Genomic DNA, 21331 nt, shown 5'->3' with positions numbered 1-21331 from the left:
AATTTATTTTAAGAGTTAAATTTTACTTTCATTTTAAAATGTCCCCCAGACATAATACCCCCAAACATAAACCTACCAATTTTATAGCAAATATGCAAATTTATCATTTCATTAATAAGCGATTTAGATAGCCCCCTTAACCTACCCCCAAACCTAAACCATTTTACAGCAAATATGCATTTTTTCATTATATTAATAAGTGATTTAAAATGTAATATATAAAACGTAACGTTAACTGACCAAAATATGCAGGAAAATTCTCATTTTGATAACATAGCATAAAAAAAATGTATAGGCACTAATCACACTCCTACCTCTAAACGTTAACCATAACTCTCTCTGTACAGTAATAAAGAAAAACATGAAAGATGGAAACGTGCAATCACAATCATTTATTCATTGCAAAAATGTCAACAGCCGTACCAAAAAGTAATTCAAATGACTATGCGTTTGCAGCCGCAGTCGTCTCTGGCGGAATACAGACAGTAGGTTTCTTTGAGGTACAGAGTAGGATTTAGGTTGCTGATGGCTGAAAATATTATCCTGATCCTCTCCGTGATGGCGCCTGCGCATCGTTCAAACAAATCTCAATAGAAACATGGCATGTCGTAATCTGTAGCGAATGCTGGCAAGAGCCAATGAACGTTCGATTTTCCTGCCGTAAAGCCTGTAGTTTCCTGGTGCGATTGTATTTGAATTGTTAAATGCACTGCAGCGCGGGGGTTTATTGCTGTTGCTGCTGGAGTCGCTACTCGGGATGGAGATGTCACGATCGTCATATAAAGGCTTGAATTTGGGTCTGTTCCTCGCAATCATATGAATTCTGAAGATCTGGATTACAGCGTACAAATAAAATTGTTTGATTTTATGATTATGATGCATGTTCGGTGCATTTTATGGTTGTATTGTTAGTCACAGCATGTTGGAGAAAACGCCTTTTGTGTCCCACCACGGCAAACGAAGCTAATATTACATGAATGGTTAAACGATTGCAGAAATGTCATTTATTTTAATGGTTTAAAGTGTAGTCTTGTTTAACATTTTGTAGACCTTAAAATGCTAAAAATACTAAGTATTTGTACGTTTAGATGCTGTAAATACGTCAGTATTGTATGTTTTAGTGTCTGGAAAAACGTAAGTAAATGTACGTTTTGGAGAACCACATTTTATGTAAATACATACAAATTATCATGAGGTCACGTTGCATATAGACATGTTGGTGAGGGGTTAAGATGTTTTTCACTTTAAAATAATGGGCCAGATCACACTAGTAGTTCATGCGGACTTACAAGGTAACACGTTGAGTTATTATTGAGGGGTTAAGATGTTTTTCACTTTAAAATAATGGGCCAGATCACACTAGTAGTTCATGCGGACTTACAAGGTAACACTTGAGTTATTATTGAGGGGTTAAGATGGATTTTGCAAGTAATTTACAATAAACAGTTTTTATCATATTTTATATGACATACTGTACAGCCATGCATTTCTTTGAAGCACTATACTGATATTCTAACAGACATTGTAATGTGGAAAATGTTGTGTTTGTGCTTAACAAAATAAATGCAGTTAATGTCTTCATTATGGAAGCAAAATAACATATTTACTATCACACTAAAGAGAAGCCTGCCCCAGAATACTTAAAAACAACAACAACAACAACATTGAACTGAATGCAGCTCACAATAGTGAAATAATCCAATCATGAGAATACAATCATTGATGGCATTACATCCTAATTAAATAAATTATATGTTTGTTTGAAATGAACAGAGAACACATCCATTCATATTTTGGTCAGAGTCACAATTTCAGCCGGTGATGGTGGTGGTGTTCATAAATTAGTTTGCACAAATAACCTAATTGTTGATTTTATAAATGTTACTGTTGTGATAATTAATTAGTTATTCTTTATGAATTGGTCACAGTTCACAAGTAGTTCTCAATGACAATTTTTTCTTTAGTAATTATCAAATACCTAATAAGGGACTACCTTTGTCCAAAATTAGCAATTACCTACTGCTTATTTAATCTTGCTTTTCTATAAGTTAATAGTATTTAGTTAAGTGTTAATGTAGAACTACCTATTACTTCCTGCATAGTTACTTGTTAACAACGGCCCATTATTCTAAAGTGTTACCCTAAAGTGTAGTTTCTTACCTAGCAAGTTACCTATTTCTTTATCTAATTTCCATCAGCAATGTCTTCTATCTTGGAAATTGTGTTTTGTCCATGGTTTCTCCCCCCACAAAGTTCTCCTGTTGGTATAATGCTGATATAACTGTTAGAAATAAGTCTCTTTTTTCCCTAGATGCTTCAAAAACAACTTGAACTGTATTCTATCCTTGTTTGGTGATTGTGGTAATATTTTAACTTATGAACAATTTCTGAATCTCCAGTATAATAACTTTCCAGTTCCACCAAAGGAATATAAAACTTTGATTAGAGCTATTCCAGTAGGTTTAATCCAGTTAATAAGAAATCACCTTAAATTTAGTAAAGGCAACAGTGTTTATCCGGCTTTATGTTTGGGTGGTATCAATATTTTAGATAGGAAATGCAATAACAGACATATTCGCAAAATATTTCAGACAAAAAGAAAGATTACCCCAAGAGGGAAATTCTACTGGGGTTCCTTTATAACAAATATTAACTGGAAAAAGGCCTGGCTTTTGCCAAATAAATTCTGTATATCTAACAAGGTTAAGGAGATTCATTATAAAATTCTTCATAAAATTTATCCTGTTAATTTATCTATTTCTAAATATTCTGATATTGATGAGTCTTGCTCGTTTTGTGGCTTTGTTGAGGAAACAGCTGCCCATTTGTTTTTTGATTGTGGTGTTACCAACAAATTATTGGTTGACTTAAGCTCATATATTTTTTGTCTTATGTAACCCATACTTTTGACCTCAACGATGTTATTTTTTATTATGAAAATCCAAAACAATTATCTGTTGAATATGTTGTTAACTTTCTTATACTGAATGCAACATTTTTCATTCATAAGCAAAAATGGCTTTTACCCTTTTTCTTGCTGATCTTGATTCTGTTGTTTCTTCTCTCAGACTTATAAATAACAAAAAGAGCGCCAAATTTTTGTGGCTTTATGACGATTTTTTTAAAAGGATGTAACTTATTTTTATACTTTTCTGTATGGATTACACAATAATTTGATGTAAGCAAATCCAGAATATTAGTATTATATATATTTTTTTCTCTTATGATTGTTTCTTGTAGGAATGTATCAGTCTGTAACTTCCCTGTTCTTGTATGTGTTGTAAAAAAAATTGAAATAAAAAAAATAAAAAATATATTTTTTCTTTTATTAACGAATGGCATATACATGGTCAAAGAACAGGCAGAATGGCGATCAGCAGCAAACAGGAACAACGAGGGCAAAACAGAGTAAATCCTTACAGCAGGCAGGGTCAAAAAGTCAGGCAGTAATCAATCAAAAAATGAGGTAGACAGTCCAGGTGAACAAACAGAGGAAAAAACAAGGAAACCGCTTCGTAAGTCCGCTAAGCAAAACAATACTCTGCAGTTTGAAACCAGGAAGTCCCAGGCTTAAATAGTATATCTGATTGGTGGCAGATGAGAGGTGTAATTAGTGCAAAGGATACTGGGAGATGTAATTCAGAAATGACATGTGAGAGTCCATGTGATGAGAGAGAGACCTCATGTGGTGAACGGACAAAAGGCAACAGACTAGATTCGTAACATTAAGTAACACCGAAGCAGAGTTAACGTTAATGAGATAATTAAACGATTAATTAGGTGATGATTGAGCATTAGTGATGAACAACTAATGTTAACAGTTCATTTTATTATTTTATTATTATATTACATTATTCTTGGGAAACAAAACCTTATATTATTAGTTTATTTTTCCTTTAAATATAGTGAATAATACATCTACACAGAGACATATTTAATAACTCATTTTATAAATGTTGTTATATTTCATTTAGCTGTTGATTTTCAAATGGTTCCTTATTTATTTTTGGAAAGTGTCTAATGACAGAGGAGCTTTTAAAATCATTTTTCTTCCTGTCCAACAGCAGCGAGTCAGTGAAGGACGATGGCATCTGTTGAGGAGCATTGTGACACACTAGAAATAGAAAAACTGAAACACAAGCAAGGTAATGATGAAGAGAATATCAGTAATATTATAGTTGTAATTTAGGAAATTATGATATATAAATATGGTAAATAATTAGTTGATCTGTGTGTATTCCAGTCCAGATGAGCAGTGGTGTTCACACAGGAGTCAGTGTTGATCTGAATGCTCAGACAGGAGCAACTGTAAATGCTCCTGTACTCACTGACATCAAAGGCTCAGTGACCTTTATCTACAACACTGCAGGTAACGGTACTGTCACTATCTGTGCTTATTTAGACACACTGCTTATTACCAATAAGTGAAATAAAGCTGAGTGTTTGTGAAACCTATTCCTATTAAGATTCATGCAAGAATTAGTCTTTTCTTACTCGTCAGTTTATTACTGCCCTCTTTATAGTCCCTCTCAGTCATCAATGGTCTGTGTGGATGTGTGAAGAACTGTCCCAAGAACACAGTCATGTCCTAAATCTTCAATCGTTATTTAGCATTTAGCATAATTTATACTTTGCATAGAAAGATGTAGTCGCCCCAGAGAGCTTACAAAGATAAAACCATAAGAGGAATAATTTCTTACTCGTTAAAGGAGTAGTTCACTTCCAGAACAAAAATTACAGATAATATACTGACACCGTTGTCATCCAAGATAATTATGTCTTTTTTTCTTCAATGTTATTTAAGGAAAACATTTCAGTAATGTTCTCCATATAGTGGACTTCTATGGTGCCCTGAGTTTGATCTTCCAAAATGCAGATTAAATGCAGCTTCAAAGGACTCTAAATGATCCCATCTGAGGAAGAAGGGTCTTATCTAGTGAAAGGATTATTCACTTTCTAAAAAAAATGACAATTTATATACTGTTTAACCTCAAATGCTGGTCTTGTCTAGCTCTGCAAGTACTCTGTGTACTCCAGTTCAAGACAGTTAGGGTATGTCAAAAAACACCCATCTCATTTTCTCCTCCAACTTTAAATTCATTCTACCGACCTAGTGTTGACAAAGTGAACGTGCAAAGTAGATCAAACACCCTTTACAAAAAAAGGTAAAACAGTGAAGTAGAATGATTTTAAAGTTGGAGGAGAAAATGAGATGGGCGTTCCCTTCCGGGAACTCGAGCCGCGTCTGAAACGCTATGGGGAAACGCCATTGGCGGGCCGCACTCTGAATCATGTCTAACAACCAATGAAATGACGGGAGTGACGTCACAGGCGCGGTGACGTCATCGACCGGGAAGTATAAAGCACGTGCGTTTGACGCCCGCGGCAGCGCTTTTGTCATTCAGCGAGAGCGCTCTGTGTCTGTGTCTGTCTCGGTCATACTGCTGTTTTTTCGTGCCAGTTTGCACGGCTTTTATTTGAGTAGTATGACCTTTAAAATGCAACCATGGGGGAAAGAAGTGTTACCAAACTAGGCGGTACAAGCAGCCACATAGATAGAGTAAGAACACACAGTCTATGTGTGGTCTGCTTGAGTGTAGAGCACGCAAAGTCAGCCCTCGAAAAGGCTGACTGTCCACAGTGTGAGCGTAAATAGCTCCACTGCGGGTGCTCCACGGAAGGCTCTCTTTGAGGAGGGAGTTTTCACCAGCGTTTCCCGCGGGTCTGGCCCCGCTGCCGCGATGCGGAGCGGTTGCTGCACTCGCTGGGATCGCGGCTCGATCCATTAGAGGGACGGCAGACGGGTGTTGAAAAATACCCCATCTCCTCTCCTATCTCGTGGATCGGTAAACCTTATACTGGATAGGAAGCCCGCAATGCGGTTACTTCCCTCCAGGAAAGGTTTTCAACGCTTTCCATATCTTCCTCTGAGGAGGTCGATGTGAAGTGTGTTGTCAAAGTGTTTAACCGCCCCCCCTGATCGCCTCAGTATGATGAGCTGGTGGTTGTGCTGACTAATGCATTAAAAGCTATATAAGCAATATGAGCCGCAGAAAAGCAGACGTTATGCTTCCTGCGGACTAAGTCAGCACTTCCAAACGGAGCTTTCCTTCCTTTTCAAACTAAGAAGCTAGATGATACTGCGGGTTGGACAGACGCTATCTGCTATCTGTCGCCCAGTCTAGCATCATCCTTGAAGGCTCCGTCTTTGCTTTCTAAGCCGCCTAATAAAAATTTCAGGCTTGATCAGCAAATATACACGTCTGGAGTTCTTGACGGGGAAAATAACCCCAGCCGTGTACCAGCTCCGCACATAGAGGCTCATAATAGGAGCATTGCAGCCCGTTTCCCTCCGGTGACACCTAGAGGGCGGGATTAGCAACACTCCTGACCGGGGCTTCCTTGACTGAGCACGGTCCGAGGATCGCGCTTCGGTCTAAAAAGCCCTTGGACCTAACGGCCCGACTTTAATAAGAATAATATATTTACATAGGGCCGATGAGGGCAGCCCCTCTCGGGGAGATTTGTGGTGCACCATAGAAAAACACGGTGACCACATCTTCTCGGGCCCTCAGGAGTTATGTCGGTGAACCCCGTCAGTATTATAGGGTGCGGCAATCTCCCGCGAACATCATTCTCTAGCTGTTCCGCCCGGAAACGTAGCGGCCCTAGGGAGTTCGCAACCCCCACGGGGGTCTTCATAGAGGCTAGTTCAGGATTATCCTGCCAGCACGCTGTTACAGGTCCCTGAACTAGTCCCTCAAATAAACCCAGAGGCCAGTCTCGAGAGACTGGTTCCCTTAGTAGATTTTCTGGCAGCGTGGAAACTACTGCCGAATGTCTCCACATGGGTCCTGCAGACTGTAGAGAAGGGTTACTGCATTCAGTTCGGCGCCAAGCCTCCACCTTCCAACGGGGTATTCCTAACTCTAGTAAACCCCGAGCAGGGTCTGGTAATGGAACAAGAAGTAGAAACTCTGTTAAGGAAGGAGGCCATCGAGGTGGTCCCTCCTCAAGACAGAGAATCCGGGGTCTACAGCCGGTACTTCATAGTTCCCAAGAAGGATGGAGGGCTCCGGCCCATTTTAGATCTCAGGCAATTGAACCGCTCAGTAAAGAAACTGAAGTTCAAAATGCTCACTATCAAGCAAATAGTGTCACAAATCAGGTCCGAGGACTGGTTTGTCACGATAGATCTAAAAGACGCATACTTTCACGTCTCCATCCTTCCTCAACACAGGAAGTTCCTCAGGTCCGCTTTCAGGGGCGAAGCTTACCAATACAGGGTACTTCCTTTCGGCCTAGCTCTCTCTCCCCGTACTTTCACAAAGTGTGTGGATGCTGCTCTGGCTCCTCTGCGACTCCAGGGCATCCGCATACTCAACTACATAGACGACTGGCTCATCCTAGCCAGCTCCGAGCAGTTAGCGGTTCAACACCGAGGTGTCGTTCTCGCTCACATGAAAGAATTAGGGTTGAGACTCAACGCCAAGAAAAGTGTACTTTCTCCATTACAGAGGACCACTTACTTAGGCGTGGTGTGGGATTTGACCACGATGCAGGCACGAATGTCCCCTGCTCGGATCGAGTCGATCCTCACTGCAGCGAATGCGGTCAAGCTAGGCCAGTCACTCACTGTCAAACAGTTCCAAGTACTGTTAGGTCTTATGGCAGTCGCATCCAACGTGATTCCTTTTGGACTGCTGCACATGAGACCACTACAGTGGTAGCTCAAAACCAGGGGGTTCCCCCCGAGGGGAGACCCGCTCCGCAAGATCAAGGTCACGCGGCGCTGCCTACGTACCTTGGCTATGTGGAAGAAACCCTGGTTCCTCTCTCAGGGTCCAGTTCTGGGAGCTCCTTGTCGCCGCGTCACGCTAGCGACGGACGCATCCCTCACTGGTTGGGGAGCGGTCATGAGTGGCCGCTCAGCCACTGAGAGCAGTCCAGTATCTCTGGACGTGGGAGCAGACGTCCTGCTGAGGCAGGGGCCGAGGCCCGGGGAATAGATGCTTCACCCAGAAGGTACAAGAAGCAGATCTGGAGAGTGTTTGTCCAGGTTCAGTGGACCTCTTTGCGACTCAAAAGATATCGCAATGTCCCCTTTGGTACTCTCTATGCCCCCAGTTCCTACAGGACTGGACGCTATGGTACAGATGTGGCCGAGGCCTCGTCTGTACGCCCTTTCCCCGATCGCTCTGCTCCCGGGAGTTCTGGAACAAGTGTGACCCCGAGGGGGCACACCTCATAGAGGCCGGTCTCTCAATCAAGGTTGTCGAGACCATCCCTCACTCCAGAGCTCCCCATATGAGGAAACCCTATGACCTTAAAGGAAGTGGTCGACTGCACGGTGTAACCCACACCAGTTTGACCCAGTTTACTGCCCGTTCGGTACAGTACTGGAGTCTCTGCAGTCTCACCGTCCGCAGGACTAACCCACTCCACCTGATGCAAAGCCGGTTAGTGGGCAAAACCCCCTGGTCACACGTTTCCTCCACGGTCGGGAGATCTAGGCTTCATCAGGAAGTATGAAGCATGGAGAATTCTAAGCATACAGACTCAGAAGATGGGACCTCTGGCGACTCGATAGATATCGCAAGGTTCTCTCTGGTTCTCCTTAGTGCCTCCAGGTCCGCCCGGACTGGACGCCATAGCACAGACGTGGCCGAGGCTGCGTCCATAAGCATTCTCCCGATCGCGGTGCACCCTGGAGCCCTGGAAAGAGCATGCCGGCATCGACTCGGCTAGTCCGACCATGGTCTCGAACCTCCCCTCTCAGGCTGGGGGCGCGGTTCGCTACCCCCACATGGAGAGGTGGAAAGTTATGGCCCCTGGGGGGGCGCAACTCATAGACTCGGGTCTCTCAACCGAGGTTGTTGAGACCCTGCTCCTATCCAGAGCTCCCTCTACGAGGAAACCTTAAGTGGAACTTGTTTGCTCCATGGTGTCACGAACACCATCCAGACCAAGTTACTGCCCGTTGGTACAGTACTAGAGTCCCCGCAAACTTAACTGTCCACAAAACCAGCTCACTCCACCCTGAGGGTGTTCGTGGCGGCTTATTGGCCTACCACGCCCCTCGTGGTGGCGTGTCGATATGGTTTCCTTGGTGGTGCACTCAGGTTGAGACCCCGAGGGGTCTCAAGCCTCTATTACCTCCATCCTTGGAGTGCGACCCATGGGAAGTATATTTGTCCAGTGTGAGCACTGGACACATACGGCCACAAAAGAAAGCATGTGGCACGATCAGAGCTATCAGTAGATGGAGCACGGATGCCATTCCTACTACTTCCAAGCCCTCTGGTCTCCCAGCTCCATGGGGAGCCAAGACTTACTCCTACTGAGGCTGTCTGCCTCGAGAAAGCTCTGACGGCAGGTGTCCCCATTCAGGACATCTGCAACGCTGCGGGTTGGTCCTCGCCCCTGACGTTTGTCAGGTTATATGGAATTGACCTTGAAGCCGCTCCAGGCTCCTTCGTCCTCTCGGCATAGCAAAAAGCCACTAAGCCCAAAAGAAATCAGCCATCTCCCTAGCCAGGAGGAGACTTCTCAAGGCGCATTCTTTTAGTTAAAAGAAGAGAAGTTGTTACTCGCCACACCCTCCTCGTGTGCCTGAGGGCCGAGGAGTGGTTCCGGATCCTCGTGAGCCCGAGGGCCGAGGGTCACACTACTCTGCTAGTCCCCCCTGTGCTGGCCAATCCCAGACAAGGGACTGCTATTCCCTGAGGGCCGGGGACCATGTCACCTTTTGTCCGTAGAAAACTAGACAAAGGTTCTTTCTCTCAAGCCCTGGTAGGTCCACCAGGCAGAGCTTTTTCAGTCCCTCTTGCTCTGGCGTATCCCCAGACAAAGGACTAAGACTCCTCGAGTGCCTGAGGGCCGAGGAGTACCTCTCACTACGGTTTATGACTCAGCAAGGCTAAGATAATTATAGTTCGGTCCCTCTTGTTCTGGCCCTCTCCAGACAACGGACTAAGACTCCTCGCGTGCCCGAGGGCCGAGGAGTGCTCCTTGCACTAACTACGTAAGCCAAGTAGAAGGTCTGCTCTTATCCTCGTGTGCTCGAGAGCCGAGGATCATACAACCCTCTTGTCCGCAGAATGCTAGACAATGGTCCATTCCCTCGCGTTCTGGCAAATTTCCCAGACCGGGTGTAATTCATTCCCTCTGGTTTCTGGCTTTCTCCAGACCACGGACTAAGACTCCTCGTCTGCCTTCAAATAAGGCCGAGGAGTGCCTCATGCACTGGTTGGCTACCAGGCAGAGGCCCATACTGTCCTCCCCGTGTGCCCAAGGGCCGGGGATTGCAGTGCCCAGTTGTCCGCGTAAGGCTAGACAAAGGCTTATCTTCTCGCGTCCTGGCGGAGCACCAGGCCGAGCCTTGAGTCCCTCTTGCTCTGGCAGAACCCCAGACAAAGGACTACCCTCTCCTCGTGAGCCCGAGGGCCGAGGAGTACCTCTCGCTCTGGCTGGCGACCAGACAGAGGCGGACCACCTGGCTGAGGTCCACCTCTCCCTCTGCACTTATCAATGTCAAGCAAAGGTTGAGAACCCTATCCTCGTGAGCCTGAGGGCCGAGGATCTTGTCACCCTCTTGTCCGTAGAATACTAGACAATGGTTTATCTTCCTCGTGTTCTGGCAAATCCACCAGACCGAGTGTAGTTCGGTCCCTCTGGTTTCTGGCTTTTTCCAGACCAAGGACTAAGACTCCTCGTCTGCCCAAGGGCCGAGGAGTGCCTCCTGCACTGGCTGGCTACCAGACAGAGGCCCATACTGTCCTCCCCGTGTGCCCGAGGGCCGGGGATTGCAGTGCCCTGTTGTCCGCACTACGCTAGACAAAGGCCTATTTTCTCGCGACCTGGCGGAGCACCAGGCCGAGCTCTTGAGTCCCTCTTGCTCTGGCAGTACCCCAGACAATGGACTACCTTCTCCTCGTGAGCCCGAGGGCCGAGGAGCACCTCTCGTTCTGGCTGGCGACCAGACAGAGGTGGACCACCTGGCTGAGGTCCATTTCTCCCTCTGCACCTATCAATGTCAAGCGAAGGTTGAGAACTTCATCCTCGTGAGCCCGAGGGCCGAGGATCTTATCACCCTCTTGTCCGTAGAACACTAGACAAGGGTTTATCTTCCCCGCGTTCTGGCAAGACTACCAGACCGGGCGTAAATTCGGTCCCTCTGGTTCTGGCTCTTCCCAGACCAAGGATTAAGACTCCTCGTCTGCCTAAGGGCCGAGGAGTGCCTCCTACACTGGCTGGCTACCAGGCGGAGGCCCATACTGCCCCCCCCCCCCCGTGTGCCTGAGGGCCGGGGTGCTGCAGTGTCCTCTTGTCCGCGTAAGGCTAGACAAAGGCTCATTCTCTCGTGTCCTGGCGGAGCACCAGGCCGAGCTCTTGAGTCCCTCTTGTTCTGGCGGAACCCCAGACAATGGACTACCTTCTCCTCGAGTGCCTGAGGGCCGAGGAGTACCTTGAGGTCGAGTACTCTGTCCTCGTGGGTCCAAGGACCGAGGACCCCTTTCCTACCACTTAGACAGTGGCTATTTCAGTCCCTCCTGTTCTGGCTACTCCCAGACAAAGGACTAAGACTCTGCGTGGGCCTGAGGGCCGCGGAGTACCTCTCGCTCTGGCTGGCGACCAGAGAAGCAGAGGCAGAACCCCGTGTGCCTGCGGGCCGGGGAGCACTCTCGAGGTCGAGTGCATTGTCCTCTTAGTGCGAGGACTACCTTACACCGTCTGTCCGCGGAATGCTAGACAGTGGTCATTTCGGTCCCTCTTGTTCTGGTTATTTCCCAGACAAAGGACTAAGACTCTGCGTGTGCCTGAGGGCCGCCGAGTACCTCTCGCTCTGGCTGGCGACCAGACAGAGGAAGACTACCTATCCTCGTGTGCCCGAGGGCCGAGGACCACAGGGCCTTCTTGTCCGCGGAATGCTAGACAAGGGCTCCTTTTCTTTCCACCTTGTTTTTCCTGACACAGCGCAAGGTGTGGAAATTATGGGGGCGTTGGTAGTCTCGTTCCCCATAGCGTTTCAGACGCGGCTCGAGTTCCCGGAAGGGAACGTCTCGGGTTACGTATGTAACCTTAGTTCCCTGAGGGAACGAGACGCCGCGTCTCGGACCATAATTCCCGCACCCTGCGGCGCTCGCTTCATTCCTTAAAGAGCTGCCGCGGGCGTCAAACGCACGTGCTTTATACTTCCCGGTCGATGACGTCACCGCGCCTGTGACGTCACTCCCGTCATTTCATTGGTTGTTAGACATGATTCAGAGTGCGGCCCGCCAATGGCGTTTCCCCATAGCGTTTCAGACGCGGCGTCTCGTTCCCTCAGGGAACTAAGGTTACATACGTAACCCGAGACGTTTTTTGACATACTCTAACTGTCTTAAACTGGAATACACAGAGTACTTGCAGAGCTAGACAAGACCAGCATTTGAGGTTAAACAATATTTAAAAAATGATTTTTTTATTTTAGAAAATGACCAATCGATATTCACTAGATAAGACCCTTCTTCCTTGGCTGGGATTGTTACTTTAGAGTCCTTTGAAGCTACATTTAAACTGCATTTTGAAAGTTCAAACTCTCGGTCCACCACTAAAGTTGACTGTATGGAGAACATCCCTGAAGAGTTTTCCTCAAATAACATAATTTCTTTACAACTGAAGAAATAAAGGCATGAACATCTGGGATGACAATGGGGTGAATACATTATCTGTATTTTTTTGTTCTGGAAGTGAACTACTCCTTAAAGACATTTACAAATAACAAATATAGAACACAACCTTGAACAAAGAAAAATTACAACATGGCACTTGGGAAAAAGAACAAGAAAACAAACATCACTTGATAAAGTAACTCCTTATTAAAATACAAAGGAAGCTGTGTGACATTTCTTCACTCACACATGTTCTCTATGTTGACTGAACATAAGGGAAGTGAATGGTGACTCATGGTAAATTCAGGAGGAATGTGAGACACCTCTAAAATATCTTAGTTTATTTAAGGTGGTATTGATCATAGGCAGACATGTATCTGTATATTTTGTCACACAATTTTTAACTTCTGTCCTTTTTCTCTCTCTTCAAAGAGCCACAAAAACTCTTAGAGACTGCAGAGAAACATGCCGAAAAACAAGGTCTAATCAGTCGTATTCAAAACTGTTTTTTTTTTTTCACAGTTTTCACTGTATAAATCAGTTAGTGTAAGATTATCAGGGCAATGACCTAAACTCTGCCATGCAATGGTGTTATTAATGATGTTGGACAAATCAGGTTTGGAGCAGTATTAATATTAGAAAAGAGATGAAATGTGAGGAGTGATGTACAGTGTCACCAGGTCTAACTAGACTGACTATTCCACCAAATTGTGCTTTGCACTTTCTCTCATTCAAGTATTAGATGTGCTGTATCTTCTCATATTTAAAGTCTTTGGTGTTACTTTCAAAAATTATTTAATTACAATATGGTGAATAAATTTTAAAGTGATCATGCTGATGCAAAAGCTTTGTCACATTTCTTAAAAAAAACAAACAAACAATGAAATCTGTTTTTGCTTTCCCCTTATGTTTTATTAACTTAATCTTTTTTTTTTTTTTAACAGCAGATTTGATTCTAAATTTTTTTTTGGAAACTCACAAATCAAAAATGAAGAAGAAAGCAGAACGTATTTTTGAGGGCAAAGGCGAAGCACATCTGAAGGCTGTTTACACAGAACTCTTCATCACAGAGGGAGATATGAAAGATGTTAATCAGGAACGTGAGATTCTGAAGATTGATGATGCTTTCCACAAGAACAAAAAAACACAGGGCAAACCAATCAAATGCAATGATATATTTACATTATTAAGGGAAAACAATGATGAAAAGATTGTGCTGACCAAGGGAGTCGCTGGCATTGGAAAAACTGTCTCTGTGCACAAGTTCATCCTGGACTGGGCAGAAGGAGAAGCCAATAAGGATATACACTGTGTGTTCCTGCTTGCATTCAGAGATATTAACTTAATGATAAATGAAGATTTCAGTCTCCATGAGCTTCTGCAGGAATTTTATCCTGAACTTGAGGGCCTGGAGAAAACCAAGTTATATAAGGAATGTAAACTTGCCTTTATATTCGATGGCCTTGATGAGAGTCACCTGGATTTGAAGTTTCAAAGCAGAATGTTGAACAATGTTGCGAAAAGATCATCTGTAGATGTGCTGTTCACAAATCTGGTCAAAGGAAAGCTGCTTCCATCATCTCTGGTCTGGGTGACATCACGACCAGCAGCAGCCAATCAAATCCCGTCTCGGTATGTAGGTTTGATTACTGAGGTGCGAGGATTCACTGACCAACAGAAAGAGCAGTACTTCAGAAACAGAATTACCAATGAGAGTCTTTCTGACAGAATCGTCTCACACATTAAGACAAATCGTAGTCTCTACATCATGTGCCACATTCCTGTGTTCTGCTGGATCACTGCTACAGTACTTCAGGATATTCTTAACCAGAACAGTGAGGAGAACATCAGCACAACACTCACTGAAATGTACATCCACTTCCTGCTGATACAGATGAACATGAAGAACCAGAAGTATGATGAACAAGAAGAAAGAGAATGTGCAAAGAATTTAGACTCAAATAAAATAATGATTTTAAAGTTAGCCAAGCTAGCGTTTGAACAGCTAAAGAAGGGAAACATTGTGTTCTATGAGGGAGATCTGAAAGAATGTGGTATTGATGTGAGTAAAGACATTGAGTTCACAGGAATGATCGCTGAGATCTTTAAGAAGGAAAAGGGACTTTATGAGAAGAAGGTCTTCTCCTTTGTGCATCTGAGTGTTCAAGAGTTCCTCGCTGCAGTGCATGTGTTTCTCTGTTACCTGAACAAGACAATGCAGGAGCTTCAGTTCTTCTTTGATGAGCCAGAAGAAAATATCACATTGCAGGAGCTACTAAAAAAGGCTGTTGATAAAGCCATGCAGAGTCAGAGAGGACATCTGGACCTGTTCCTGCGGTTTCTGTTGGGCATTACACTGGAATCCAGTCAAAACCTGCTCAAGGGTCTGATCACAGACACTGAAGACACCACAGACAGCATCAGACAAACAACTGCATACATTAAACAAAAACAAGACAGCTACTCTATCTCAGATGAAGCTTCAGTCAACCTATTCTACTGCTTACTTGAGCTCAAGGATCATTCATTATATGATGAAATCCTAAAATACCTCAGTTCAGATGAACATCCAGAAAGAGACCTCTCATCTTCAATGTGCACAGTGCTGACCTACATACTGCTGATGTCAGAGAAGGTGCTGGATGAGTTCAACCCGAAGACATTCACATCATCACAAGCAAACTACAAGAGACTCGTTCCAGCTGTGAGATGCTGCAGAAAAGCCCTGTAAGTAATTTTTACTGACTACTTTTTGATCAAATATTTTATTCTACATCGCTAAACAATTAAATATTAAATTATTATGTAAAATTATTAGTGTCTTGATAATGAAGGATAAAATAAGTCATTGCAAAAACACTGAACATCAGAAAATAATCTAAATCAATCAAACTGTTACATGTATCCTTGTCTGCCTTTTCTTTGCACTGTTTCTGAGTTGGTTTTTCCCATTGTCTCCCCCCGTTGATCTGTCTGCTTTGGTTTAGTCCTTGTTAAGTGTCATCTGTATCACCTGTCTTCTATGATTAGTTGTTTGCCCTTCTGTGTCTTTGTGTCTTCTTAAAGTTACTTTGCTGGCGTTTTTTTATGGATTCCCTGTCATTTGTAAATAAATACGTTCGTTGGATCTACTCCTGACTCTTTTGAGTTGTCACTCTGGCAACATTGTCATCCAGCAACGTTAACAGAAGAAGACACCAAAACATGACGGCTGAGGAAAGGCTGTGGAGCTTGCGGCAGGGCAGACGAGAGTTGGAACGGTATGTGACAGATTTCATTGAGCTGTACCATCTGGTGAGCTGGTCCGATGCCTCTCTCGGCATCGTGTTTTTGTTGGGGCTGGACAAGGATACAATCAGATGCGATCTACCTGTTCACGATTATCCGCTGATTGATTTAATCAATATAATTCTTTATTTAAACTGCTCTAATTTCAAAGTAGAACAAATGGAGAATGCTAGTCAGACGCATCGTCCAGCCCCCTCAGAAACACGCCACATCGCGTCAGCTTACCTGAAGCCAAGAACTGCCACATACCGATCCAACATCTCAGACCACCTGCCACGTCCCGAACATCCTGAGATCCTCCAAAGCTCCATAATCTCCCTCAACCCAGTAACGCCCAAGTCTGCATGCAAGATGGCTGCAACGCCCGTATCTGCACGCAAGATGGCTGCAACCCCCGAGTCTGCACGTAAGATGGGTGTAACGCCCGAGTCTGCACGCAAGATGGCTGCAACGCCCGAGTCTGCACGTAAGGTGGCTGCAACGCCCGAGTCTGCACGTAAGGTGGCTGGAACGCCCGAGTCTGCACGTAAGGTGGCTGCAACGCCCGAGTCTGCACGTAAGGTGGCTACAACGCCTGAGTCTACACGCAAGATGGCTGCAACGCCCGAATCTGCACGCAAGATGGCTGCAACGCCCGAATCTGCACGTAAGGTGGCTGCAACGCCCGAGTCTGCACGTAAGGTGGCTGCAATGCCCGAATCTGCACGCAAGATGGCTGCAATGCCCGAGTCTGCACTCAAGATGGCTGCAATGCCCGAGTCTGCACGTAAGGTGGCTGCAACGCCCGAATCTGCACGTAAGGTGGCTGCAACGTCCGAATCTGCACTCAAGATGGCTGCAAAGCCCGAGTCTGCACGTAAGGTGGCTGCAACGCCCGAATCTGCATGTAAGGTGGCTGCAACGTCCGAATCTGCACTCAAGATGGCTGCAATGCCTGAGTCTGCACATAATGTGGCTGCAATGCCCGAATCTGCATGCAAGATGGCTGCAATGCCCGAATCTGCACGCAAGATGGCCGCAACGTCCGAATCTGCACGCAAGATGGCTGCAATGCCCGAGTCTGCATGCAAGATGGCTGCAACGCCCGAGTCTCCACTCAAGATGGCTGCAACGCCCGAATCTGCACGTAAGGTGGCTGCAACGTCCGAATCTGCACGCAAGATGGCTGCAACGCCCGAATCTGCACGTAAGGTGGCTGCAACGCCCGAGTCTGCACGTAAGGTGGCTGCAATGCCCGAGTCTGCACGTAAGGTGGCTGCAATGCCCGAATCTGCACGCAAGATGGCTGCAATGCCCGAGTCTGCACTCAAGATGGCTGCAATTCCCGAGTCTGCACGTAAGGTGGCTGCAACGCCCGAATCTGCACGTAAGGTGGCTGCAACGTCCGAATCTGCACTCAAGATGGCTGCAAAGCCCGAGTCTGCACGTAAGGTGGCTGCAACGCCCGAATCTGCAGGTAAGGTGGCTGCAACGTCCGAATCTGCACTCAAGATGGCTGCAATGCCCGAGTCTGCACATAATGTGGCTGCAGTGCCCGAATCTGCACGCAAGATGGCTGCAACGCCCGAATCTGCACGTAAGGTGGCTGCAACGTCCGAATCTGCACTCAAGATGGCTGCAAAGCCCGAGTCTGCACGTAAGGTGGCTGCAACGCCCGAATCTGCACTCAAGATGGCTGCAATGCCCGAGTCTGCACATAATGTGGCTGCAGTGCCCGAATCTGCACGCAAGATGGCTGCAACGCCCGAATCTGCACGTAAGGTGGCTGCAACGCCCGAGTCTGCACGTAAGGTGGCTACAACGCCCGAGTCTACACGCAAGATGGCTGCAACGCCCGAATCTGCACGCAAGATGGCTGCAATGCCCGAGTCTGCACTCAAGATGGCTGCAATGCCCGAGTCTGCACGTAAGGTGGCTGCAACGCCCGAATCTGCACGTAAGGTGGCTGCAACGTCCGAATCTGCACTCAAGATGGCTGCAAAGCCCGAATCTGCACGTAAGGTGGCTGCAACGCCCGAATCTGCACGCAAGGTGGCTGCAACGTCCGAATCTGCACGTAAGGTGGCTGCAACGTCCGAATCTGCACGTAAGGTGGCTGCAATGCCCGAGTCTGCACGTAAGGTGGCTGCAATGCCCGAATCTGCACGCAAGATGGCTGCAATGCCCGAATCTGCACGCAAGATGGCCGCAACGTCCGAATCTGCACGCAAGATGGCAGCAATGCCCGAGTCTGCATGCAAGATGGCTGCAACGCCCGAGTCTCCACTCAAGATGGCTGCAACGCCCGAATCTGCACGTAAGGTGGCTGCAACGTCCGAATCTGCACGCAAGATGGCTGCAACGCCCGAATCTGCACGTAAGGTGGCTGCAACGCCCGAGTCTGCACGTAAGGTGGCTGCAACGCCCGAGTCTGCACGTAAGGTGGCTGCAATGCCCGAATCTGCACGCAAGATGGCTGCAATGCCCGAATCTGCACGCAAGATGGCCGCAACGTCCGAATCTGCACGCAAGATGGCTGCAATGCCCGAGTCTGCATGCAAGATGGCTGCAACGCCCGAGTCTCCACTCAAGATGGCTGCAACGCCCGAATCTGCACGTAAGGTGGCTGCAACGCCCGAATCTGCACGTAAGGTGGCTGCAACGTCCGAATCTGCACGCAAGATGGCTGCAACGCCCGAATCTGCACGTAAGGTGGCTGCAACGCCCGAGTCTGCACGTAAGGTGGCTGCAATGCCCGAGTCTGCACGTAAGGTGGCTGCAATGCCCGAATCTGCACGTAAGGTGGCTGCAATGCCCGAATCTGCACGCAAGATGGCTGCAATGCCCGAGTCTGCACTCAAGATGGCTGCAATGCCCGAGTCTGCACGTAAGGTGGCTGCAACGCCCGAATCTGCACGTAAGGTGTCTGCAACGTCCGAATCTGCACTCAAGATGGCTGCAAAGCCCGAGTCTGCACGTAAGGTGGCTGCAACGCCCGAATCTGCATGTAAGGTGGCTGCAACGTCCGAATCTGCACTCAAGATGGCTGCAATGCCCGAGTCTGCACATAATGTGGCTGCAATGCCCGAATCTGCACGCAAGATGGCTGCAATGCCCGAATCTGCACGCAAGATGGCCGCAACGTCCGAATCTGCACGCAAGATGGCTGCAATGCCCGAGTCTGCATGCAAGATGGCTGCAACGCCCGAGTCTGGCTGCAATGCCCGAATCTGCACGCAAGATGGCTGCAACGCCCGAATCTGCATGCAAGATGGCTGCAACGTCCGAATCTGCACGCAAGATGGCCGCTGTTCCTGAGTTCCCGGCCAAGATGGCTGCCGTTCCTGAGTTCCCGGCCAAGATGGCCGCCAAGCCTGAATCTCCAGCCCCGATCGAGATTATAGACCTCATGGACATGGCAGTCCCTATGGACTTTACGCCCCCAGTTCTGTCTCCAAAGCCTCCACCGGTTCCGTCCAGCCCGAGTCTGCACGTAAGGTGGCTGCAACGCCCGAGTCTGCACGTAAGGTGGCTACAACGCCCGAGTCTACACGCAAGATGGCTGCAACGCCTGAATCTGCACGTAAGGTGGCTGCAACGTCCGAATCTGCACTCAAGATGGCTGCAAAGCCCGAGTCTGCACGTAAGGTGGCTGCAACGCCCGAATCTGCATGTAAGGTGGCTGCAACGTCCGAATCTGCACTCAAGATGGCTGCAATGCCCGAGTCTGCACATAATGTGGCTGCAATGCCCGAATCTGCACGCAAGATGGCTGCAATGCCCGAATCTGCACGCAAGATGGCCGCAACGTCCGAATCTGCACGCAAGTTGGCTGCAATGCCCGAGTCTGCATGCAAGATGGCTGCAACGCCCGAGTCTCCACTCAAGATGGCTGCAACGCCCGAATCTGCACGTAAGGTGGCTGCAACGCCCGAATCTGCACGTAAGGTGGCTGCAACGTCCGAATCTGCACGCAAGATGGCTGCAACGCCCGAATCTGCACGTAAGGTGGCTGCAACGCCCGAGTCTGCACGTAAGGTGGCTGCAATGCCCGAGTCTGCACGTAAGGTGGCTGCAATGCCCGAATCTGCACGCAAGATGGCTGCAATGCCCGAGTCTGCACTCAAGATGGCTGCAATGCCCGAGTCTGCACGTAAGGTGGCTGCAACGCCCGAATCTGCACGTAAGGTGGCTGCAACGTCCGAATCTGCACTCAAGATGGCTGCAAAGCCCGAGTCTGCACGTAAGGTGGCTGCAACGCCCGAATCTGCATGTAAGGTGGCTGCAACGTCCGAATCTGCACTCAAGATGGCTGCAACGCCCGAGTCTGCACATAATGTGGCTGCAATGCCCGAATCTGCACGCAAGATGGCTGCAATGCCCGAATCTGCACGCAAGATGGCCGCAACGTCCGAGTCTGCATGCAAGATGGCTGCAACGCCCGAGTCTGGCTGCAATGCCCGAATCTGCACGCAAGATGGCTGCAACGCCCGAATCTGCATGCAAGATGGCTGCAACGCCCGAGTCTGGCTGCAATGCCCGAATCTGCACGCAAGATGGCTGCAACGCCCGAATCTGCATGCAAGATGGCTGCAACGTCCGAATCTGCACGCAAGATGGCCGCCGTTCCTGAGTTCCCGGCCAAGATGGCTGCCGTTCCTGAGTTCCCGGCCAAGATGGCCGCCAAGCCTGAATCTCCAGCCCCCATCGAGATTATAGACATCATGGACATGGCAGTCCCTATGGACTTTACGCCCCCAGTTCTGTCTCCAAAGCCTCCACCGGTTCCGTCCAGCCCGAGTCTGCACGTAAGGTGGCTGCAACGCCCGAGTCTGCACGTAAGGTGGCTACAACGCCCGAGTCTACACGCAAGATGGCTGCAACGCCCGAATCTGCACGCAAGATGGCTGCAACGCCCGAATCTGCACGTAAGGTGGCTGCAACGCCCGAGTCTGCACGTAAGGTGGCTGCAATGCCCGAGTCTGCACGTAAGGTGGCTGCAATGCCCGAATCTGCACGCAAGATGGCTGCAATGCCCGAGTCTGCACTCAAGATGGCTGCAATGCCCGAGTCTGCACGTAAGGTGGCTGCAACGCCTGAATCTGCACGTAAGGTGGCTGCAACGTCCGAATCTGCACTCAAGATGGCTGCAAAGCCCGAGTCTGCACGTAAGGTGGCTGCAACGCCCGAATCTGCATGTAAGGTGGCTGCAACGTCCGAATCTGCACTCAAGATGGCTGCAATGCCCGAGTCTGCACATAATGTGGCTGCAATGCCCGAATCTGCACGCAAGATGGCTGCAATGCCCGAATCTGCACGCAAGATGGCCTCAACGTCCGAATCTGCACGCAAGATGGCTGCAATGCCCGAGTCTGCATGCAAGATGGCTGCAACGCCCGAGTCTCCACTCA

General features: G+C 47.6%; 1 protein-coding gene across 1 annotated transcript in view; it reads left to right on the top strand.

Moving 5' to 3' along the window:
• Positions 1-13641: 13641 nt before the first annotated feature.
• Positions 13642-21331, top strand: part of LOC141288983 (NACHT, LRR and PYD domains-containing protein 3-like) — a 56646-nt gene continuing 48956 nt past the window's right edge. Inside the window, exon 1 of the mRNA XM_073821179.1 lies at positions 13642-15380. Coding sequence (XP_073677280.1) covers positions 13642-15380 — 1739 coding nt within the window. The remainder of the gene's footprint in view (positions 15381-21331) is intronic.

The sequence above is a fragment of the Garra rufa genome, chromosome 16 (assembly GCF_049309525.1).
Source record: "Garra rufa chromosome 16, GarRuf1.0, whole genome shotgun sequence".
In the NCBI taxonomy this organism is placed as follows: Eukaryota; Metazoa; Chordata; class Actinopteri; order Cypriniformes; family Cyprinidae; genus Garra; species Garra rufa.
The sequence above is the reverse complement of the archived record's forward strand: the minus strand, read 5'-3'. Positions and strand labels throughout refer to the sequence as shown.